This window comes from Carassius gibelio, chromosome A1 (assembly GCF_023724105.1).
Source record: "Carassius gibelio isolate Cgi1373 ecotype wild population from Czech Republic chromosome A1, carGib1.2-hapl.c, whole genome shotgun sequence".
NCBI classification, from domain to species: Eukaryota; Metazoa; Chordata; class Actinopteri; order Cypriniformes; family Cyprinidae; genus Carassius; species Carassius gibelio.
The window spans coordinates 20708088-20730888 of NC_068371.1; the positions used below are offsets into that span (position 1 = coordinate 20708088).

General features: G+C 39.7%; 2 protein-coding genes and 1 pseudogene across 2 annotated transcripts in view; 1 reads left to right on the plus strand and 2 right to left on the minus strand.

Annotated features, from left to right (window-relative positions):
• LOC128020733 (inhibitor of growth protein 1-like) overlaps window positions 1-1920 on the minus strand; it is an 18871-nt pseudogene extending 16951 nt beyond the window's left edge.
• A 5174-nt stretch (window positions 1921-7094) lies between these two features.
• On the plus strand, window positions 7095-11117 carry LOC128015435 (ras-related protein Rab-20). Its single transcript, XM_052599260.1, has 2 exons — window positions 7095-7561; window positions 10059-11117. Exons 1-2 carry the CDS (start codon window positions 7372-7374, stop codon window positions 10607-10609), a joined length of 741 nt encoding a protein of 246 aa, XP_052455220.1. The 5' UTR covers window positions 7095-7371; the 3' UTR covers window positions 10610-11117.
• A 5465-nt stretch (window positions 11118-16582) lies between these two features.
• Window positions 16583-22801, minus strand: part of LOC128015441 (NACHT, LRR and PYD domains-containing protein 3-like) — a 35531-nt gene continuing 29312 nt past the window's right edge. The window contains exons 13-15 of the mRNA XM_052599272.1: window positions 19108-19281; window positions 18502-18675; window positions 16583-17950 (exon numbers count right to left, since the gene is read on the minus strand). Of these exons, the coding sequence (XP_052455232.1) occupies window positions 17944-17950; window positions 18502-18675; window positions 19108-19281 (355 nt within the window). The 3' untranslated portion in view covers window positions 16583-17943. The remainder of the gene's footprint in view (window positions 17951-18501; window positions 18676-19107; window positions 19282-22801) is intronic.

Here is a 22801-nt window from a genome sequence, read left to right on the forward strand (position 1 = left end):
CCGAATGCAACGCTGGCCTAATCCCTCTCTCTTCACTTTGCACGTACCTTTTGTCGAGTGATTCTTCACCCCGTGACAGTGGTGGAGAATGCGGGCAGTACAGTGAGGAATCACCGACAAGATCACCGCCCCAACTCCTAATTTTTTTCCTTTTTTTCCTGTTTCTGTCACCAGCACCACGGAAGGTGGCACGCACGTCCCCGCGATGGAGGACGTCTTACAACGCCTCGCTGAAGTTAGCATCCGCCAGCAGCAAATAGCGGAACACCTCGCCACTCGCCTGGGCAGGACGGAGGATGAACTCGTCGCCGTCCGGGCGGCCGCGGCCCAGCGTGTTACGCTACCTGAGCCTCGGGCACAAGCCACCCATCTGTTACCTAAGATGACAGCCGATGACGAAGTGGAAGCCTTCCTTCAGGTCTTCGAAAACACTGCCCACCGAGAGGGATGGCCAGAGGACGAGTGGGCACGTGCACTGGCACCCCTCCTCACCGGTGAAGCGCAGAGGGCTTACTTCTCGCTCCCCCTGATGAGTGCCGACAGTTATGTCGAAGTTAAGCGAGAGATTCTGGCGAGGCTGGGTCTCTCCCCTGTAAGCGCTGCCCAGCAGTTCCACGAGTGGGAATACAAGCCCCGGGTGCCAGCCCGTGCCCAGGCAGCCGAACTCAACCGCATCGCCCAGCACTGGCTGTTGGAAGGAAACCCCACACCACACAGGTAGCGGAACAAGTGGTGGTCGATCGCCTCCTGCGCGCACTACCTCGCGCCCACCTGCCGGTGTCCGTACTGCTTGGAAGGGATTGGCCCGGCTTCGAGAAGCTGCTGTCCGCCGCTACTCAGCCTGCCAGCCCCAAGGGGAACCGTCGAAGACCGAGGCAGTCGCCTGGACCCCGCCGCCGACCGGCACTGCTCGTCTCCAACAGTGGGAGAGAAGGTGAGGCCCCCTCCCAATCTACTAATCTGTTTTATGATGTCTACCAACAGGCCGCTGGAGGGGGCTCTTTCGCCAAAGAACAGCGGGAGGACGACGGACTCAAGCACTGTTGGAGCCAGGTGCGAGTCGTGGATGGAGAGGACATCCTCCCCCGGCCCCACCCTCTCCCACATTTTTTTGTAGAGAATGGCCTGCTGTATTGTGTCGCCCAGCGTAGGGGGGAGGAGAAAAAGTTACTACTATGGACCGAGACCATTCTAGAGCTGGCCCATTCCCACCCCATGGCAGGACACCTCGCAGCAGCCAATACTGCTCAACGCATCCACGACCGCTTCCATTGGCCGGGCCTGGACGCCGAGGTAAAGCGGTTTTGCCAAGCCTGCCCGACCTGTCAGGCCACGTCACCCAGGACTCCTCCCCCCAGCCCGCTTATCCCACTGCCTATCATCGAGGTGCCCTTTGAGCGGATTGGAATGGACATAGTGGGGTCGTTGCCGAAGTCTGCCCATGGGCATGAACACATCCTGGTCATCGTCGACTATGCCACCCGGTACCCAGAAGCAGGCCCCCTGCCGAAGGCCACCGCAAAGTCCATCGCCCAGGAGCTGTTTCTGCTGGCCAGCCGAGTCGGCCTCCCCTCGGAGATCCTGACTGACCAGGGAACCCCCTTCATGTCCCGGCAAATGGCTGAACCTCTGCCGGCTGCTGCGGGTGAAGCAGTTGAGGACCACTGTTTTTCACCCCCAAACTGATGGCCTCGTAGAGAGATTTAACCAGACCCTCAAGCAAATGCTCAGACGTTTGGTGGCGGAGGACAAGCGGGATTGGGACCTCATGATCCCCTACGTGCTCTTTGGGATCTGCGGGGCCTTTCGACATTCCAGCGGATGATGGACATCCTCCTGCCGCCTCACCAAGCTTACGCGGCCGCCTACCTGGATGACGTCGTGGTCCACTCCGAGGTGTGAGACGAACATCTGGATCATCTGCGGAGGGTGCTTTCGGAGCTCCGGCGGGCTGGACTTACCGCCAACCCCCGCAAATGCCACCTAGCCCTCTCTGAGGCCAAGTACCTGGGCTACCAAGTCGGCCGAGGACTCATCCGGCCGCAAGACAAGAAAATTGAGGCCATCCACGCCGCACCAAGGCCCGAGACAAAGACCCAGGTACGAGCCTTCTTGGGGTTGGCGGGTTATTACTGTTGTTTTATCCCCAACTTCTCCTCTTTAGCCACCCCCCTGACAGACCTGACCAGGAAGGGGCAGCCGGAGAAAGTATGCTGGATGTGACGAGCACTCCCAGAGGAATCAGCGTCACCCTGGAAACCAAAGCAAAACACCTGCACGTCCTCGTCACCGGCTGATCGGTCACAGCTGCTCCCCATCATCCAGCACATTTAAAAGGAGCACATGTTACACTCAGAAGAGGTTCTTGAACCGAATGCAATGCTGGCCTAATCCCTCTCTCTTCACTTTGCAGAAAGCAGCGAGTGAGCGACAGCCCAGCCACTTTGGAGCACGTTTGGACACCCACTTTCACCTTAACTGGCACAGAAGAGCACACGGGAAGCACCGGCCACCAGATAGTGGAGCAGCACCTTTCACCAGGCATCACTGTGACAATAAATCCACCCTCCGGGGCTTTTGATTTCACGTACCTTTTGTCGAGTGATTCTTCACCCCGTGACAATATACATCAGGGTCGGAAATGAATGGGCACTTAAAAATGGCACCAAGATTTAATGTTTTCATTTTGATATGGTCTTATAATTTTTGCCCACATATTGAAAGTATATGCAAACAAAATGTTCTATAAAAAGTACATAAGTCATAAAAGTAATGGAATCGAGTCAAGGCTTATGGAATGACACAATCACTTTATATGTTGAACAGATTTTGAAGGGGACATAACACACAGTTTCTGCCAATCTTATGTTAATCTTGAGTACCTATAGAGTAGTATTGCATCCTTCATATTTCCGAAGAGTCTTTAGTTTGTCAAATTTATAAAAGTCTGATATATCTTTACGCTTCTCTCCAAAAACAGTCAAGCTCCTGGTGTTATTCCATGGGGAAAGACGAAAAAAAAAAAACTAATCCCTGCATGATTTTAGTAATGTGATACATGTGAAAAAGAAAGATAAACGTTGGGAAATAGGCATATTTTATTTAAGAAATTACTGTATGACATCAACATGCATTTTTTTCATTCTTACAGGTCAATTTCAATAAATTAGAATGTCGAGGAAAAACTCATTTCAGTAATTCAACTCAAGTTGTGAAACTCGTACTAAATAAATTCAATGCACACAGACTGAAGTTTAAGTCTTGGTTCTTTTAATTGTAATGATTTTAGCTCACATTTAACAAAAACCCACAAATTCCCTATCTCAACAAATTATAATACTTCATAAACAAATAGTTTATATTTGTTTATAATATTAAAATAGAAGTGCTCAAAGATTTCTTGGTAAACGGTTGCAGTGACTTTGGTTTTCAAAAAACACAATGGACCAACACCAGCAGATGACATTGCACCCCAAATCATCACAGACTGTGGAAACTTAACACTGGACTTAAATTAACTTGGGCTATGAGCTTCTCCACCCTTCATCCAGACTCTAGGACCTTGGTTTCCAAATTAAATACAAAACTTGCTCTCATCTGAAAAAAAGGACTTTGGACCAATGGCAACAGTCCATTTCTTCTTCTCCTTAGCCCAGGTAAGATGCCTCTGACATTGTCTGTGGTACAGGAGTGGCTTAACAAGAGGAATACGACTACTGTAGCCAAATTCCGTGACACATCTGTGTGTGGTGGCTCATGATGCCTTAACCCTAGTCTCAGTCCATTCCTTGTAAAGTTCACTCAAATTCTTAAATTGATTTTGCTTGACAATCCTCATAAGGCTGTGGTTCTCTCAGTTGGTTGTGCATCTTTTTCTTCCACACTTTTTCGTTCCACTCAACTGTCTTTTAATGAATGGATACAGCACTCTGTGAACAGCTAGCTTATTGGCAATTAATTTTTGTGACTCCTTGTGAAGGGTGTCAACGATTGTCAGAAACCATTTTGAAGGCTCAGGAATCCTTTGCAGGTGTTTTGAGTTGATTAGCTGATTGGCATGTCATCATATTCTAAATTGTTGAGATCGTGAATTTGTGGGTTTTTGTTAAATGTGAGCCAAAATCATCACAATTAAAAGAACCAAAGACTTAAATTGTTTTAGTCTGTGTGCACTGAATTTATCTAATACATGAGTTTTACAGTTTGAGTTGAATTACTGAAATATGGAAATTTTCCTCAACATTCTAATTTATTGAGAAGCACCTGTAAAGTCACTGCCCCGAGAATGTCCAACTTCAAATAGTTTTTTAAGAACATTTCTTAACACAAATTTAGCTAATGTTTTCTGTTAATTTAAGCATAAACTAAGAAAAGTAAAACTAAACTTTGTGGCAATAATTAAGACCAAACGTTGCATGCTGGCAAAGTTGTTGTGGTGGGGCGGGGTGTGGTGTGGTGGAGGTGGGGCTTAGGTAGAAGATATGGTCAGATATCAGCGATATTTTTAAGGCTATTATTGATAAGATAATGCAGATTTGCTTTTCTTGTCTTTTTCTTGCAGGACCCTATACATCATAGTACTAAAATAGTTTTAATTATTTAAGTACCACAGTGTCTTCTCCATTGGCAACACACACGATTTGTGTCAATTTGCAAGGAATGTTGCAGGTAGTGGAGAGTGCAAGTGACTTGAATTTTATTTCTTTTTTTGTTTTCACCACCTGGCTACTGTTGTAAAATGTTGAGAGATTCAATCAAAAAGTAATTAACGTATTTTTCGTACTATAAGTCGCACCTGAGTATAAGTCGCATCAGCCCAAAAATACGTCATGATGAGGAAAAAAACATATATAAGTCGCACTGGACTATAAGTCGCATTTATTTTATTAAGAGAAAACATTACCGTCTCCAGCCGCGAAAGGGCGCTCTATGTCTTCTGTGCTGATCAGTGCTCCTGTAGTCTACACTGAAGACATAGAGCGCCCTCTCGCGGCTGGAGATGGTAATGTTTTCTATTGGTTAATTTCTCTTGGTTAATTTCTCTCGGTTCATGTCAAATTAATTTAGATAAATAAGTCGCACCTGACTATAAGTTGTAGGACCAGCCAAACTATGAAAAAAGTGCGACTTATAGTCCGGAAAATACGTTAATACAATAGAACAAAATCTAAGAATGCATGTCTGAAATTGCAAGTCTGCAGCCAGACCCTCTTGGACTTATTGATTCTAAATATGGGACACCATACTTGGCCACAACTCACTTCACTTTTCACTTCATTAGACCTCCCCTTTAAAAATAAGTTTTTAATCACACACATTGATCAGTGCACATGCATGTAGCACATCCGATATGGTAAACAATATGTTAGTGTAAGACTAATCTCCAGCTCAAGCAGGCGCGTTCACTAGGCATTCACTACAAGGCAATCAAGCGTTTTACGTAGGCTTGACTTACTCACTGCCATGATACAGCTTGGAAGAGCCAGGACAATTTTAAATTTAACTGCAATTGTGTTTGTCTGAAAGAGGAATGTCAGGTACGCCTAGGGTGCCCTGAGGTTGAGAAAATCATTTGGCCAATTTTCATTTTTTGGTGAACTATCCTTTTAGCAGCAATATGGATTTTGTGATTTAGTTGTTCAGAACACTACTTGATTACATATGAGGATGTCAAAGGACAATCGTGATGTCACAGTTCACCCGATTTCAAATCTGGGTACTTCAGAAGGGTAGAAAAAATAATTCATCTATTAAACTGAGGAGATAGTTTGGAGTTTGGAAATTTGCGGTTTTTATTGTTGAGTATTCTGTAATATGTGTTAATTTCAAACAGGCAATGACCAAAAAAATGTCTTCCTTGTAGCCATTTGGCATCATTTTTCTTCATAAAATAAATCACTGCAAAAACTGTGTTCCTTAGGAAGTCCATGATTCCTCTGGAGTTTTAAATAATGTGGTAGAGGAGTTGGTGGATTTTCGAAGTAAGGTTCGTAAATTTGCTCTTTCTGTGGAAGATTAAGCTTCACAAAATCCCCAGACTGACTCTGAAATTCAGAAAAGGCATCTACAGCCAGACAGAGTGCCTTTGCTGAAGGCCTGTGATGCCGAAAGGAATAATCTAGCACCCCTTGGAGTCCACATTAAGGTAAGGTAAAATAAAAGTCATGGTTATTATTTAAGCACGGTACACTGTAAAAAAAATGGTATTATTAAAAACTCAAAGGCATAATTAAAAAGTAATAAGAGTTCCTGAGTTTTCATGTCTTAAGTCACCAAACTATATTTATCTACCCACATAATGCACATTTTCCTCTTATAAGACCTTCTAAGAAAGCACATTGCAAGGCTCACTGTGGTTTCCGTTGCTAATTTTTGGTTTTAGTTTCAGGATAGTGGCACAAAATCCACATGGGAAATAACAGGAGGAAGAGAGACAAGGAAGAATGAACAACTTACTGAATCTGGTCCAAACTTAATCTAATAGAACAAAAGGTGTTTGTAGCATCTCAGTGGTGACTATTTTTTTCAAGTTTTTCTTCTCTTCAAAGAATTCAGTTTAACTGATGTAACACCACCAGTAATCATAACCACATCTTGCTTCTGATGATAATGATTGTAATTCTTAATGAAACAACTCTGTTCTTAGTTTAACCTATAATTAAATTCATTTTTGTTAATATTTGTCTCAGTAAAGGACATTAGGACAAGCTTAAGGACATTTCTCAATCACTCTGATACAGAAATGACTGAACTCAAGGATCGTCATTGACATTTTCACAGCGTTTTATGGTGTTTCTGGGAAGACTTGTCCTTTGATATTTGAAGACATTATGAAGAGACTACCCAAAGACCTTGGTCGTACATTTCCTCTTTAAATGGGGAAGGATAAAAATAAAGTATAAATAAAATAAAATGTCAGTATAAAGAAAGATAGAAAGACTGGTAAGTAGACATTGTTGTAATGTAATATTCATAAATAAAAAAATAAATAGGATGGGAACAACACATAAGATGCATTTTTTTTGACGACATATGCATTTTAAATCGGGACTTTTTTGCATTGTGCCATTGGTCTCGAGTTTCCCGTTTTCGTCATTGCTAGAAGTGAACTTTAAGTGTCGAGCAGAACACTGATTTCTTTTTAAAAGGACCGGCGTTATGTCCATGTTTAGCCACGAACAAGTCCATTTCAACCCACCGAAATAACCAAGAAGACCTGCTGATCTGCTCCTTAAAGTGTTTTTTCAATACGAGCCAAAACTAACTACTTCCAAAGGAACTTGGACGGCGCACGTTTTATATGAATTGCGGAGTGGGAAGTCTATTATTTTGAGATATTTGTTTCATCACTGAGTCTTGAACCTTAAACCCATGCCTGCTCCTGGGAAGATGAGAAAGCCCGATATTAAAATCGTAATCTTAGGAGACATGAATGTAGGGAAAACGTCCCTGCTACACAGGTACACAGAGAGAAGCTTTAAGGACACTTCAAGCACAATCGGCGGAGCGTTCTTCTTGAAGCAGTGGGGTCCCTACAACATCTCTATCTGGGATACAGCGGGTGAGATTGATGGATGTCTGTTCAAATGTTGCAATTTGGTAGTTTAGGCTAATACAACAACGGAGAGGCATAAGATGCAGAAACAAGCAGTTAAAAGTGCTTATGGAAAAGTTTAAAGCAATTGTTTCTAGAGAGACTACCAATATTGATAAATATTAATCGCTATAAACATTTACGGTTTCATATATATATATATATATATATATATATATATATATATATATATATATATATATATATATATATATATATATATATATATATATAATATATATATATATATATATATATATATAATTTCGTAATATAGTTCGTGATTTTTAGAACGTGATATTTAGATTGGTGCATGAGTTATCCACGTTATTTTGAAATCAAGTGATTTCAACATCAAGACTTGAACCCACCTCCCCCCTTTTTTTTCTTTTTCGTTTCAAAAGCAGTAAGTGAAAGAAGGAAAGGAAAGGATTACTCTTGACATAGTGCCTCAGTGACTGCAGTTGTCTATTTATTCTTTGCAGGATTTTGCAATCTTGGTAGCTTCAGCAATAATGTGGAAATTTTGACCAGGAATTTTAGCAGTCATTGATAGGAAGCATTCGTGCACAATGTCTGGATTCAAGCAACAGATCCAAATGTGTCAAATGTTGCCTCAAACTTTTAAACTTGTTTTAAAAAGACGTAAAAAATTAAAGCAAAATTATATTTAGCCATTCTAGCTTTTATCTAAACAAGTCGTTAAGGGGAACACGTAATTGTAGCTGATAGTAATGACTTTACTTCATGTCAGAACTGCCGCTGTTTAGACACTGGCTGGATTGTCAGCTGTTGCTGTAGCGCACTGATTTTTGAGCTTATCACATATTGCACATTGAACACACATCTCATTTTAGCTCATAAGGAAAACAAACAACTTCTTTCTTTGAAACTAAAATTAATTTTAAAATGGTCATTAAATTTAGGTGTATTTTTAATTGTTATTAAATTAAGTTTAATTGAAAGCATACAATAATATGAAAAATTGTTGGTATTTAGCTATTTTATTTATATAGATGGAGTAATCTCTTCCACCACTTCAAATGGAATAATTGTACAGAATGTATTTATTAGAGTTTTTATTAGATGTACCCCACCCCCCACCAGAACCCCTCTTAAACCCCATGTATTACTACATGGTTGAAAAACGTATTAAAAATGTATTTACATTTTTTTTTTATCTGTCTCTTTGTTCAATTAGTCATATTGTTTGGAATTTGCTTCTTTATTCTTATTTTTGATAACAAAAATAAAATAAAGTATAACAAAAATAACTATATCAATAGAGTATATAGTGTTCCTGTGGCTCAACTGAAGAGCATTGCACTAGTAACGCAAAAGTTCCCAGAGAATGCACATACTGATAAACAAATAAAAGAATTTATAGCCTGAATGCACTTTTAGTTGCTTTGAATAAAAGCTTCTGCCAAATGTAACAAATATATTGTTACTATGAAACTTTCAAAAATGATATATAGTTTTATCATAATTTACACAAGAAAAAAATGGTTTTCTTTGTTCTGTGAAACACAAAAATTAAGCCTTAATATTACAATCATATTAAATTTTCACATTGCTCTTTTGCATAGAATAAAAGTGATCGGTCTTCTGAAGCTTAAGCCATGTGAGGAACAGAAATTTCACAGCTGAATGTGCACTCCCTCAAAAAATTCCACTGACTCTTATAAACATGTTCAGAAGAAATCATGACCTTGAGATGGGGTTGAAAAGGGAACATTATTTGATTTAAATCTTAGTATGCTAAATGAATAGACTGACCTCAGTGTTCTTACTTCATTAAAGAAATAGGTTACCCAAACATGAAAATGTTACCATTATTTACCTACTCGTATGTTGGGTGAAAGATACGCAGTCATTTATATATATATATATATATATATATATATATATATATATATATTTGATTGTTTTGCATGTCACACAAATAGGAACGTAACATATTCACAAATTGAACTGATCTGTTTTTTTTTTTTTTTTTTTACTGACTCGTGATGCTGTCACAACAGTTCTCAAGTTGACAGGTCATTGGAGTACAAGATTACTAAATAACAATGAATAATATATATATATATATATATATATATATATATATATATATATATATATATTCTCACAAAAATGTGATGCAGCAAATCAGCATATTAGAATATTTCTGGAGGACATTAAAGACTAAAGCAATGGTAGCTGAAATTCAGCTTTGCATCAAATGAATAAATTACATAAATAATAATAATAATAATAATAATAATAATAATAATAATAATAAAGAAAACAGTTATTTTAAATTATAAATAATTTTTCTATATTCTTGTTTTTATTTTATTTTTGACCAAATAATTTCAGCCTTGTTGAGCAGAGGAGACTTTGATCAAAAAAGTTCAAACTTGCGAAATTATGGCATTTTTTAAATATTTCTACATTTCTGTGCTTCTTATTTCATCAGGTCGTGAACAGTTCCATGGTCTTGGCTCCATGTATTGTCGTGGTGCTGCAGCGATCATTCTCACGTATGATGTCACAAACTGGCAGAGCTTTGTAGAGCTTGAAGATCGCTTCCTCCCTCTCTCTGACTCAGCCAATAACGACAGCATATTTGCCATTGTGGGCAACAAAGCAGACCTCACTGACCCTAAAGCCCATGTTATGACCCTAGAGGAAGTCAGAGCAGAAGAGGGTAGCGTGCTTCCCCTTCCATCCTTTCCCACAACTCCAGACTTTCCCTTGCACAAGCAGGTGAGTCTGGATGATGCCACAGCACTGTACAACCGCATAATTCACTATAAGGCACTAGAGGGCACCAGCCCACCAGCAGAAAAGATGTGCTTCGAGACAAGTGCTAAGACTGGATTTAATGTAGATGTTATGTTTGAGACACTCTTCGATATGGTGCTGCCATCTATCATTCAAAAACGCTCCCAAAGTGAGTCACCGATATTGTATTTGGAAGACTATAACGAAAAGGGTATGAGGAGCAAATTGAGTTGTTGCACATGAAAATATTTGCTGAAGACTATCTGGGGTCTTGAATATCCATTTATTTATGAACAGGTATTCGAGATGTTACAGAACTGTTTACTGTCACAGTAAATATTGTACATTGTCACAGTGAACATGTGCACATTGTTATCTCTGTTCTGATGGACATGTCAGTATGTGTTTCTTTGAGATGGTCTTGTTTTTTACAAATACAGCAGAAAGAATTTGAACTTAAGTTAGTGTTTTGGCCCTCAAGTTACTCAATTGCTTCTGAACACTATAAACAGTTGAGCTTTTTACAAATGTATGTCAAAGATAAGAAATATACATTTAGACTACAGAGCATATATATATATATATATTTATATTTTCTAAGAAAATATATATATATATATAAAAAAAAACGCTTTACACTGTATAGCATGCATAGTGTCCTGTAATTAAAAAAGTAACACAAGTTGTAGACTTGAACTCATTGACTTGTCAATAAAATTTGAGCTTCTGCAATTATGACACACAAAGACAATTGCAACTAGTTGTCAAATGCTTTATGTATTTTAATTAATTGGTATTTTTGTCCATATTGCAATGGAATGCTATTCAGTTGTGGTTTTGATCAGTATAAATCTCATTCATCATGAAAGGTGTTTTACTGAAGTGTATAATTGCTTCTGGAATCGAATTTCCACTGCTCTTTTTATTTTCAGCCAGAACATGTGAAGATAAGACAAAACGTTCAACCTTTTATCCTGACAGGGGGTGATCTTTGCTTTTGCTGAGAAAGCTGCACATACAGAAGGCAGTGTGCACAATGCAGAAAACAAACCTGTCAGCATTTCCTTTTGGCTTATATGAGAGAATAATGAATACAATATTAATAAGTTGTGTTGAGTGTCATATTCATATGTATTTCCATAAATGAAGCAGCGTGTTTAGGCACCTTGCAAACCATGCAACCCCCAGGACTGGCCCCCAAAACACTAAACACATCTGAATAAATGTCTATACAGCCACAGTACATATGCAACTATCATATATTTAACCTTACATTTCCAAGGGAATTGTGGGATTGGGTTAAATCTATATTTTTAATAATAATGTTGATCCAGGATCAACAAAAGATGTTGATCCAGGTCAGGATCATGTCTTACTTGGCAAAATCATGGCGACCTCATCCGAATGTGTATGAAGGGGCTGTGAATACAGCCCCTTCATACACATTGTCAGTATGTGTTAAGTAAATCACAAATCGTGAACATAACTGTTCGAGGAAGGCTTAAGACAAAGCAGAATCCTCTGCCAGCTTGCCACTCCCACATCACAGTGAATGGGACTCACGTTAACGCCAATTACCATCACCGTCAGTGTTTTTTGTTTTCAGCAAATCCGTTTTTGGCTAATGAAAATAAAATATATTTTTAATGTCTTTTAAATTGGAATCAGGAGAAATTGAATATGACTAGAAATCCGGAAAAAGACTGTATGGGTCATTTAACGGTTTTGACTCATCCAGTCGATGACAAATTGTACAATCTCTTGTGACCACAAACATAATTATTGGCGGTGTCCTGAATGGAGTTAAGTCTTGCCAACAACTGTTGGCTACAGATCTATGAAGAACGTATAACAATCATGCTTCCCATCACCAAAGAAAGTGGCAAAAGAATCAGTAAGTTGCAAGTCAGCAATGATTCCATCCGGCTGGAAGCCATGCCACAAACCCAGGATATAAACACAGAGGATTTGTTCTAGGACTTGAGAATACTTCAACAGATAATTCCAAAGGGAAAAAATAAACTACACTTCATTTTCTGAAAAGGACTGAAGGAACCTTTCCCAACTGTGAAATTGCACTCAGGATCCTACTGACTATCACAGTAAATGGAATCGAGCGAGCAAAGCTTTTCGAAACTGAAACTAATTAAAAACTATTTGCGAACCTCCATGTAGCAGGATAGACTATGTGGGTTTGCACTTTGGTCAACTGAAAAGGATATTGCATCCAAGATTTTATTGCTTAGTTTGCGGCAAGGAAAGTGATTACCTTATCTGTTCATATGGTGAGTCGACCTGAGTTCAACTCCTATATGAATTATTGTTTTTAGTTAAATCTCTCTCTCTCTTTCTCTTTCTCTCTCTCTCTCTCTCTCTCTCTCTCTCTATGTTTACATTTATAACACCCCAAGCAGAACTATATACATATAGCATGCTGCACCAAACATATTCATAATAATGTTAACAATAAACCAACTCCAAAATAAATTCTAAATGATTGAGGGCTTAAGGACGTTCCAATTCAGCTCAAGGGTTCTGCCAGAAGTGGGCACTCATGCTCAAAATAATGACTTATTTTCTCAAAGTAGTGAGAAACATTCTTGAACTAATGACTTATTTTCTCTAAATAATGACTTATTTTCTCTTAATAACAACTTATTTTCTCATAATGACTTATTTTCTCGCAATGAGAAACTTTCTCGAAATAATGATTTATTTTCTCGTAATAATGACTTATTTTCCAAAAAATAATGATTTGTTTTTCTCACAATGAGAAACTTTCTTGAAATATTGACTTATTTTCTCGAATTAATGACTTATTTTCTTGTAATAATGACTTAGTTCTTCATAATAATTACTTATTTTCTCGTAATAATTACTCAGTTTTCTTAATAATAAGAAACCTTCTCGAATACTGCCGGATTTTCTAGAAATAATGAATTATTTTCTCATAATGACTTATTTTCTTGTAATTATGACTAAATAATAATGACTTGAAAAAAAAAATAATAATAATTGACGCATGCAAGAGTGACAGAACACTAGCAACATGTTGGTCAAAGCCATGCAGTAACTGTCAGGATCTTGGTAAGGGAGGAACTCAGGTGCAGACAGGGATTCTCAAACAAAGGGTTTATTACAAAAAGGGGAAACAAAAACCCACGAGGGGGAAAACACGGAGCAAGGTAAAGACTAAATAACTAAAACAGGACTGGACTGACAAGATAAACAAGGACTCTAAATACTAACTATAAACAAACACTCACGGTAATACAAACACTTCTTAAGGAACAATCACAGAGTGGAACAATCACAATCACAGGTACAATGAACCGACGCAAGACAGAGCACACTAGGAGATCTAAATAGGGGTACTAATCAAGACACGACAGGTGTTACAGATAGGACAATCAAGACACGACTAGGTTAACAAGGGGGGCGGGGCAAGGGAACGAGACAACACAAGCACATGGCCCAAAGACAAGGCCATGCGCTTGTACACAAAACATGGGTCTGTCATGATCCTGCCTCAAGACTAGGAAAAATCAAGGACACGAGGGCAGAATCATGACAGAACCCCTCCCTTAAGGAGCGGCTTCCAGACGCTCCTCAAGGGAACATCAAACACGGGACATGACTGACATGACAGACTGGGACACAGACACAAACCAACAAGACATGACAAATAACAACAAAGGCAAACACGAGTACACAACGGCAGGGTTAGGGTGACAAATCAAAAAAAACAAACAGGGAAGGGGAGGGGGCGGGACCACAAAGTTCATGGGGGACAGACCAGGGCGGGTGGGAGGGGTAGGAATCTTAGGAGGACAGGACGAAGGCTGACGACGGGGGGTACGGGCAGGTCTGGGTGGTGAGGGGCGGGGAGGGGTCTCGGGACAACTGACAGGGGACATGACAGGAGCAGACAAGGGACGCGGGGCAACACTTACGGGACGCGGGGCAAGACTTACGGGACGCGGGGAGACGACAGCTGGACACGGGGGGACAACATCTACTGGACACGGGACGACAACATCTACTGGACACGGGACATCTACGGGACACGGGGCAACATCTACTGGACACGGGGGGACAACAGGACACGGGACATCTACGGGACACGGGGCCACATCAACAGGATACATGACTTCATCAGCAGGACACGGGGCAACACTCACGGGACACGGGGAGACGACATCTACGGGACACGGGGAGACGACATCAGGACACTCGGGATTTCTGGGGACAGGGTCTGAGGACAAGACAGGACTGACGGGGACTTCTAAGATACGGACAAGACTAGACAAATAATCAGAAAAGGCTTTAGCCGCTAAGACAATTGGCATCTCCTTACGAGATGAGATACACTGAACTAAAGTCTTTGCTGCAGAGTCGGCCGCGGCACTCTCCTGCGCTCTCACGACTGCCGACTTGCATACTGCCCTCTTCTTTGCCGGCTCGGGCACGCCAGCGCTCACCGCTGCTGGCTCGGGCACGCCAGCGCTCACCGCTGCTGGCACGGGCACGCCAGCGCTCACCGCTGCTGGCACGGGCACGCCAGCGCTCACCGCTGCTGGCACGGGCACGCTCACCGCTGCTGGCACGGGCACGCTCACCGCTGCTGGCACGGGCACGCTCACCGCTCTCCGCTGCTGGCACGGGCCCGCCAGCGCTCTCCGCTGCTGGCACGGGCACGCCAGCGCTCTCCGCTGCTGGCACGGGCACGCCAGCGCTCTCCGCTGCTGGCACGGGCACGCCAGCGCTCTCCGCTGCTGGCACGGGAGGAGACAGGGTCACAGGACCGGCAGGCCCCCTCTTCCTCCTCTTCCTCCTTGGGCGCGGTGCAGAGGCCACAGCTGGGTCAGAGGCGGGTTGGGGGAGTTTGGTCTCGGGCAGGGCAGTCTCGGACGCCGAGGACTCAGAAGTTGACTCCCATGAAAACCGTCTCCCTCGTTTCATGGGGAGACTGCTGGCTGAGGAGGGCACCTCAGGACTCTGGGAGGGGCTTGCCTGACCCCCCAGGGTTGCCACGGCCAGGACACGACCCTCCGGGATCGCCGGCAGCTGGGTAGGTGGGGACCTCTGGGGCTCCTCCTCTCGCCCGCTCGCTCCGGAACGACCTCCCCTGGTCCCCCGGAACACCACAAGGCGAGAGCCCTCAAAACAATCTCGCTGGCTGGCTGATGCCATCCAGCATTGCCTCCTGTCTGCTGAGTTCCTTGGTGGTCGGTTCATTCTGTCAGGATCTTGGTAAGGGAGGAACTCAGGTGCAGACAGGGATTCTCAAACAAAGGGTTTATTACAAAAAGGGGAAACAAAAACCCACGAGGGGGAAAACACGGAGCAAGGTAAAGACTAAATAACTAAAACAGGACTGGACTGACAAGATAAACAAGGACTCTAAATACTAACTATAAACAAACACTCACGGTAATACAAACACTTCTTAAGGAACAATCACAGAGTGGAACAATCACAGGTACAATGAACCGACGCAAGACAGAGCACACTAGGAGATCTAAATAGGGGTACTAATCAAGACACGACAGGTGTTACAGATAGGACAATCAAGACACGACTAGGTTAACAAGGGGGGCGGGGCAAGGGAACGAGACAACACAAGCACATGGCCCAAAGACAAGGCCATGCGCTTGTACACAAAACATGGGTCTGTCATGATCCTGCCTCAAGACTAGGAAAAATCAAGGACACGAGGGCAGAATCATGACAGTAACAGTGCAAACAATGCTTGTTCTGTAATCTAAAGTGTATAATGCTATAATATGTCATTAAATAACTATTATAAATATAAATAAATTATCTGCATGTAATCTTTTGTTAATTTGTAGCATTTACCAAATTACTCTGCAAGACAATGATAGTTCATAGCTTCAGATATATTTCAGCAAAGAGCCGTTACACATACAAACTTGATGAACAGATGTTCATTTCGATGATTTGTTAGTTTTATTAGCTGTCACTTTCATGCATCACATGCATAAGACCACAATGTTTATTCAGTAGTCCAATCTTATCTTGCTAGCTCAAAGCATAGCTGTTCGTTACCATGTATCTTGCCCAGATGGTAGATCAGCACCTAGATAGGACCTCTACATCCCTGAAAGACAGCAGAGACCAGGACAACAAGATGAGCCCCAGATACAGATCCCCTGTAAAGACCTTGTCTCAGAAGACCACCGGGACAAGACCACAGGAACCAGTTGAGTCCTCTGCACAATCTGACTTTTCTGCAGCCTGGAAGACTTGAATGCGAGTTGCTCGCACTGCACCTTATATACCCACAGACAGCGGTGTTGGACCTCGGGATGCAAATTCCGCAGACCAAGGTTATCAATGTACCATTGTCTCATTTTGTTACCACTCGAAGATGATTGGGCTCTCAGGCGAGACCCCCATTCGTCAGTCAATTCTTACATAAGGTTTCCGTTCCCTCCTTTAAGGAACGAGGGTTACGTACATAAACTAGATGTTTCCCTTTAAATTAATTTGTTTTTGGCTTGACGTTTATATAGACTAAATACTGTTAAATATAGATGGTTTGTTGTGGAGGGAAGTTTATAAAATAGCCTGTGTTCATAATGTTTATATTTTCCTGTATTTTAGGCTACATTGTTTTTGAATGTAATTATAAAATGCAACATATATTTTTTTCCTCTCAAAACACTTTAATACAGGTAGCGTTTTTTTATCCATGCAGTAAACTTTTTTTTTTGTTTAAAACATCTGGCCAAAATCTTGTCCCGTACGCCACTGTGTAGGAGGTCTCTAATGGGAAATTGGTGTTTATTTATTTCTTCTCATTTAAAAAAAGCTTTCTACAGGTCTGTAAAATTGAGAAATGTTGCAATGTCTTGGAGAAATTATCTTGTAGAAGTCTAGAAGAACAATTGCTCAGATCTGAGATATCAAAACTAAACATCAATTTATTTAACACAAAACTTATGTTAAAATAAAAACAAAACAAAACAAAACAAAACAAAACAAAAACACAGGTCATGAAAAATTAACAGCACGGCAAAGGACAAGGGGTAGCACAGCAAATTGTATTATTCAAACATAAAAAGCTATAAAGTTTTAAATATAAATATAAGCTAATACATTTAAAATGAATTAATTGCAACACTTCTATCAATAGAAGAAAATACAAGTATAAACTAGAAAGGTAAATAGGATTTTCTCATTTGAATCCCTAAGAGCAACAAATGTAATGTGACAAAGGAGGCAACACATTGCATTATTAAGTGAAAATATCATATATATCATCTATTAATGCAACAATGTCCAATAGGCCAATAAAGTAAACCATCATATTTAGATTTCTAACATACACAGATTTAATTTTAATTTTCTTTTTTTTGTTGTTGATCTGAAATGTATTGGATTATGGATTAAACAGAAGATAATTTTATAATATGAAATGTAAATGTAGAGAAAAGAAGAAACTGTTTCCTTGTTTTACACATCTGACCCGTTTAACATCTGTGTGTTATGATCACTATGGAGTTGTCTTTATTAAATGTGATGTGATGATCCAGAGAAAGTAACACTAACGTCTAAAACCTGTAAGTAAAACACAGAAAGTGAAACAAATTTAAAACAAACTGTCAGAAAATGGAAAAAAAAAAGAGATGTGTAATCATCTCCAAATACATAATTTTAAGGGACATATGGGAATAACTACACTCTTGGTTAATAATAATAATAATAAAATTATTATTATATGATTATGATGTTTTTTTTTCTTTTTTTTTTGCACAAGATGAATAAAAGGATAGTTCACTAAAAAACTCTATGTATATTTACATGTAAACAAAAGCATACATCTGTTCCTTATTTTAAGTGCTCATGTCTCTTAAGATCCAGTATAATTAATATGGATTATGCTGGATGGACTTTTTAAAGCATTTATGTTTTAGAAGGACAGAAATCAGGTCAGGTCTTAAAATCATAATCAAGCAGGTCTGGAAAACATGAGGGTTATTATTGACATAATATTCATGTTTGGATAAACTATCCCTGTAAAACTCGGACATGATCTTCTTTACAAAACTGATCAATAGCAATGAATACCAACCAATTAAATCATGAGAATTTTAATCATCACTACTCACAGAAGTGTCTTCAGTTCATAATCCGTATCATCCTTCAGAGCAGAGAGCAACTTCATTTGTGACTTTCCAAGAAAGTTTCTAGTCAGATCCAGTTTTTGTAGGTGAGAGGGGTTTGATCTCAGAGCTGAAGCCAGAACAGCACAACCTTTATCTGTAACACTACAATCCATCAGCCTGTAGAGAACAATAATACTCTTCACTCTCAGCATATACAGCTCAGATAAGAAGAAACTTAACAATCAAATGAGAGATGATTAACGGACCCAGTCTAAGGTGCGGATATGTTTCTGCATGAGTGTGAGGGTGTTAATATCATAAAAAGTAAGTAGTATTTAGTAAAGTATTTTATTTTTCTGTATCATGCCTGTGTGATATGAAAGCAGTTGTGATATGAAATATTCCAATCATCAAATCATGTTCATGCCTTGGACAAGAATCAATATAATTATGTCAGATACTTTGGGAAGAATCTAATGAAGATTAAGACAACATCCCCTTTAGTTATTTGATAGGACACTTTTTTGAGTATTTTTTTTTTTTTTTTTTTTGAGTATTCACCATAAGAGGAAAATTGAGGAGGATTCTGACACATTTAGGCAATCTTACCACAGTGTTTCGAGTTTACAGTGAGGATCCCTCAGCCCATCACATAGCAGATCCACTCCTTTGTCTTGTAGTTTATTTTCAGACAAATTGAGATGTCTTAGGTGTGAGAGGTTTGATCTCAAAGCTGAAGCCAGAGCAGCACAAACTTTATATGTGATGCCACAATTAATCAACCTGTAGAGAACAATGACACTCTTCAGTCTCTCTATGCAGGATATAATAAGCCCAGATAAGCAGGAACTTCACAATCATAAAGAGATTTAACCAGTGCTACTCATTGCTTGGCTCACGAGCCTCATGTGGCTCGCCAAGCTTCACTTTGTGGTTCACAAGAGAGTAAAATAATACGATGATATGATCATGCAGTTAATACAGATATTTCATAAAAACATTAAAAACAAAGCAGGGCTATAACATAACCCATAAAAAAAAAAAAAAAAAAAAAAATCACACCATGTCTACACCAGACGCGAGTGGCAAGATTCGACAAAAGACAACAGAACAATTAGTCTTCATCTTGAGAAAAAACTGCTTAATAGTCTTAGTCACATTTGAGTCTTTCATAGTTTTAGTCTACTTTTAGTCAACGAAAAGTCATTGCATTTTTGAAAACTTTTAGTCATTACTTTAACCATTAAGGGAATCTGTCTCTTGAGACTGACTTCTGGTGTACTTTGAGGAGTTAGTTTGGTGGCCTGAATTAGATGAACGGCAGGGAATGACCAAAAAGAGAAAAAGGCAACGAAGAAGTCTTTTTTTTAACAAAGGTCAAAACTCTTGTTATAATGTAGATTTTTGAGGGTGCACTCTTTTTACATAAATTAATCTATTACTTTTCCTACATAATTTTTTACAAAAAACATTGGTAAAATATGTATTTGGGAGTCTTAGACCTTTCCAACAATATATAGTTTGTCAAGATTAGATAAAATTTCATTGTAATATAGTGAAGTAAATGTAGGCATCCCGTATACGAGACGGGGTGACAGTTAAAGGGTTAATAGACCTTTTCTGTGAAACAGTTTTCCACAGGGTTAGCCCCTTCACCCTGAAGGTGTACGTGGCATCCATAGCTGCATACCACGGCCCATACCACAGTAGTCAGTCATTGGGGATAAACCCATTGGTAACACATTTTCTTCTGTGATGCCTTGAGGCTGAGGCCTGCTTCACACTCTAAAGTCCCATCCTATGATTTGATAATGGTCCTAGAAGCTCTTTGTAAATTAGTGTTGGGCGATACGGTCATTTTTCAAATTGTCATATCGTCAGCCCATGAGATCGACGATACATGTTATTGCGCATGGCTGGAGCAAGAGAGAGACTCTTTGTTCTTGTCATGGCATAACTATTTGGTGTTTTAAACAATGCATATGCGTGAGAGAGAGAACCTATGGAATCACCAATAATCAAAAAATATTAGGGATGCACCGAATATTCAGTCACCGAAAATCTTCAGCCGAAAATGGCCCAAAAGTGCATTTTTGTTTTTTTGCCGAAAGACTTTTATCACCGAAACAATACGGTCAAAATATTGTGATGACGCAAACAGAAACCGCGACCTGCACTAGCATAGCGCAGACCACGAGCTCCCCGCAACTTTCACTTCACACCACTGTGACTTAATAGAGAACAAGAGATCAGCTCCTCTGATGCATCTGTAGCAGATGCTATTCCTTTAATCACAGCATTAATGCCTCTAACCTCTAACAAAAAGGTTGAGACTGACCACAGAGTGAAAACAATGAAATGTAGTGTCCCACACTAGACAGGGAATTGTAATTAATGCGGAGTGGGTATTCTCGTTCCCTAAGCGCTTCCAAAACAGCATGAGTTCCTGAAGGGGTATGTCACTAGTTTATTCATGTAATTTAATTATTTTGTATAATTGACAGATTTAATTTTATTTTTATCTATTACTTTTAATTGGCTAAGAAATCTCTTGGTCAAATAAAAGTAATAGATAAAAATAAAATAATACAGTGCAGGACAGTAACCAATAATTTTTTTATGTCATAATACTTTTTTTCATATAATTTTATGATTAGTGTATGTACTCCATTTTTTTTTCACAGAATAAGGCAGAAAATATTTTTTTATAGTTTCTATAGGCTGCTGTAATAAATGATATGTCAATTAGAACTGCATTACTTATATACATAATTTATTTATTACCTGGAGATGACTTGAAAAACACACATAAACGTATTTTTGCAATCGTGTATGCTGTCTTTCATGTTTTATCAGTCAAAATGTTTATTTTTATTAAACTTAGCTTAGCTACAGCAATAGCTGAAAGTGATTTTCTGGCAGTGCATGTTATTCCTTCTATAAGTAAATTTTTTTACTTTTTTTTTTTTTGCATGAGAGCAACCTTCGGCTTCAATTATGAATAAAACATACACTGCATGAGTGTTTAGCACTCTATATCCTTCACACTGTCTCATTTTGGATAAGAATGAAATGAATGTCATGGATAGACTATCTTGTTTCCTATAATTTTATTCTAGATTTATTCACACTGGCCCTTGAAAACTTCTATGTGAAAACACTTGATCGAAAAAAGTGTATATATTCTACGCCCATGATAGAGATGATTTATTATATTTTAGAAAGAATAATATATTTTTTATTTTAAATACTTATTTTAAGCAGCAGATGCACTGTGGTCAAGTTAAATCTCTGCCGCTGCACTGCTGAAAACTGAAGAGTGAAATTTCCAACAGTGTCACTGAAGAGGCCAAGCATGTGAGATGGGGGCAACGTTTCATGATTTACAGTAAAAACACCAGTACTTATTATTTTTCAAACGGTAAAAAAAATCATGATTTTGAAAATTTGGTACTTGATATGCTGCTGTTCCAAAGTTCACTGCTATGTGGCAGTGTTACTAAAACTGATGATAAACTGACAAATGTGACAACAGTGGAACAAATTGGATCAAACAGATAACACTAACTCTACACAATAATTGCTGGCGATATAAATTAAGAGAATATTGTGAATATCAATAGCATGTTAATCCTTCTGTGCATTTTTGTACAAGCGCTCTGTGAAGAGCATCACAGGTTTCTATTTACAACATGTTTTTGAAGTGTTCAGCATAGTAGTGTCACAGATAAAGAGAGAGGACCCAAAAGCAGAAGGCAATTTGACAAAGTTTAATGGTGAGACTCAGTTCAGGAAAGGAACACAGGTGGCCGTTTAGGCGGGATAATCCAACAGAAAGTTTCTCGGTATTAAATCCAACAGAAGATAGTCTCAGTCCAAAGGGAACAGAAAGTATCTCAGCAGTAATGCAACAGAAATACACGGTCAGGACGGCAATGGGAAAACCCGTAGCTGGAGGATGGACAGAGCAGAGGTGAGGTAACAATGCAGTTAGTCAGGTACACGTATCAGACCGGACAGGACAGGACAGAGGTAAGAAAGCCGGTAACAGGTACGTAGCATTCGGCAATAATCTGACAAAGAACAGAGGAAAGGGAAGCCTAGAAATAGAGAGTCTAATTAGTTTAAGTTGGTTTTTAAGTTGGTCTGAATCCACTCAACATTGCTGAAAACACTGGAATTAGTTTAAAGGAAGCTCATTGAGTTTAGCTAAACAAGTTTGGGAATTCTTTCATTATAAAAATGATATAAATAAGTCATGCAGTATTGTCTGCTTAATTGATTATAAGGAGCTCTGAGCTTC

Bases quoted from the DNA above. Each gene is read 5' to 3' on its own strand.
- LOC128015435 (XM_052599260.1), top strand. From the start codon at position 7,372: ATGCCTGCTCCTGGGAAGATGAGAAAGCCCGATATTAAAATCGTAATC. The intron at 7,562-10,058 runs GTGAGATTGATG...TTATTTCATCAG, and splicing joins CTCTATCTGGGATACAGCGG to GTCGTGAACAGTTCCATGGT.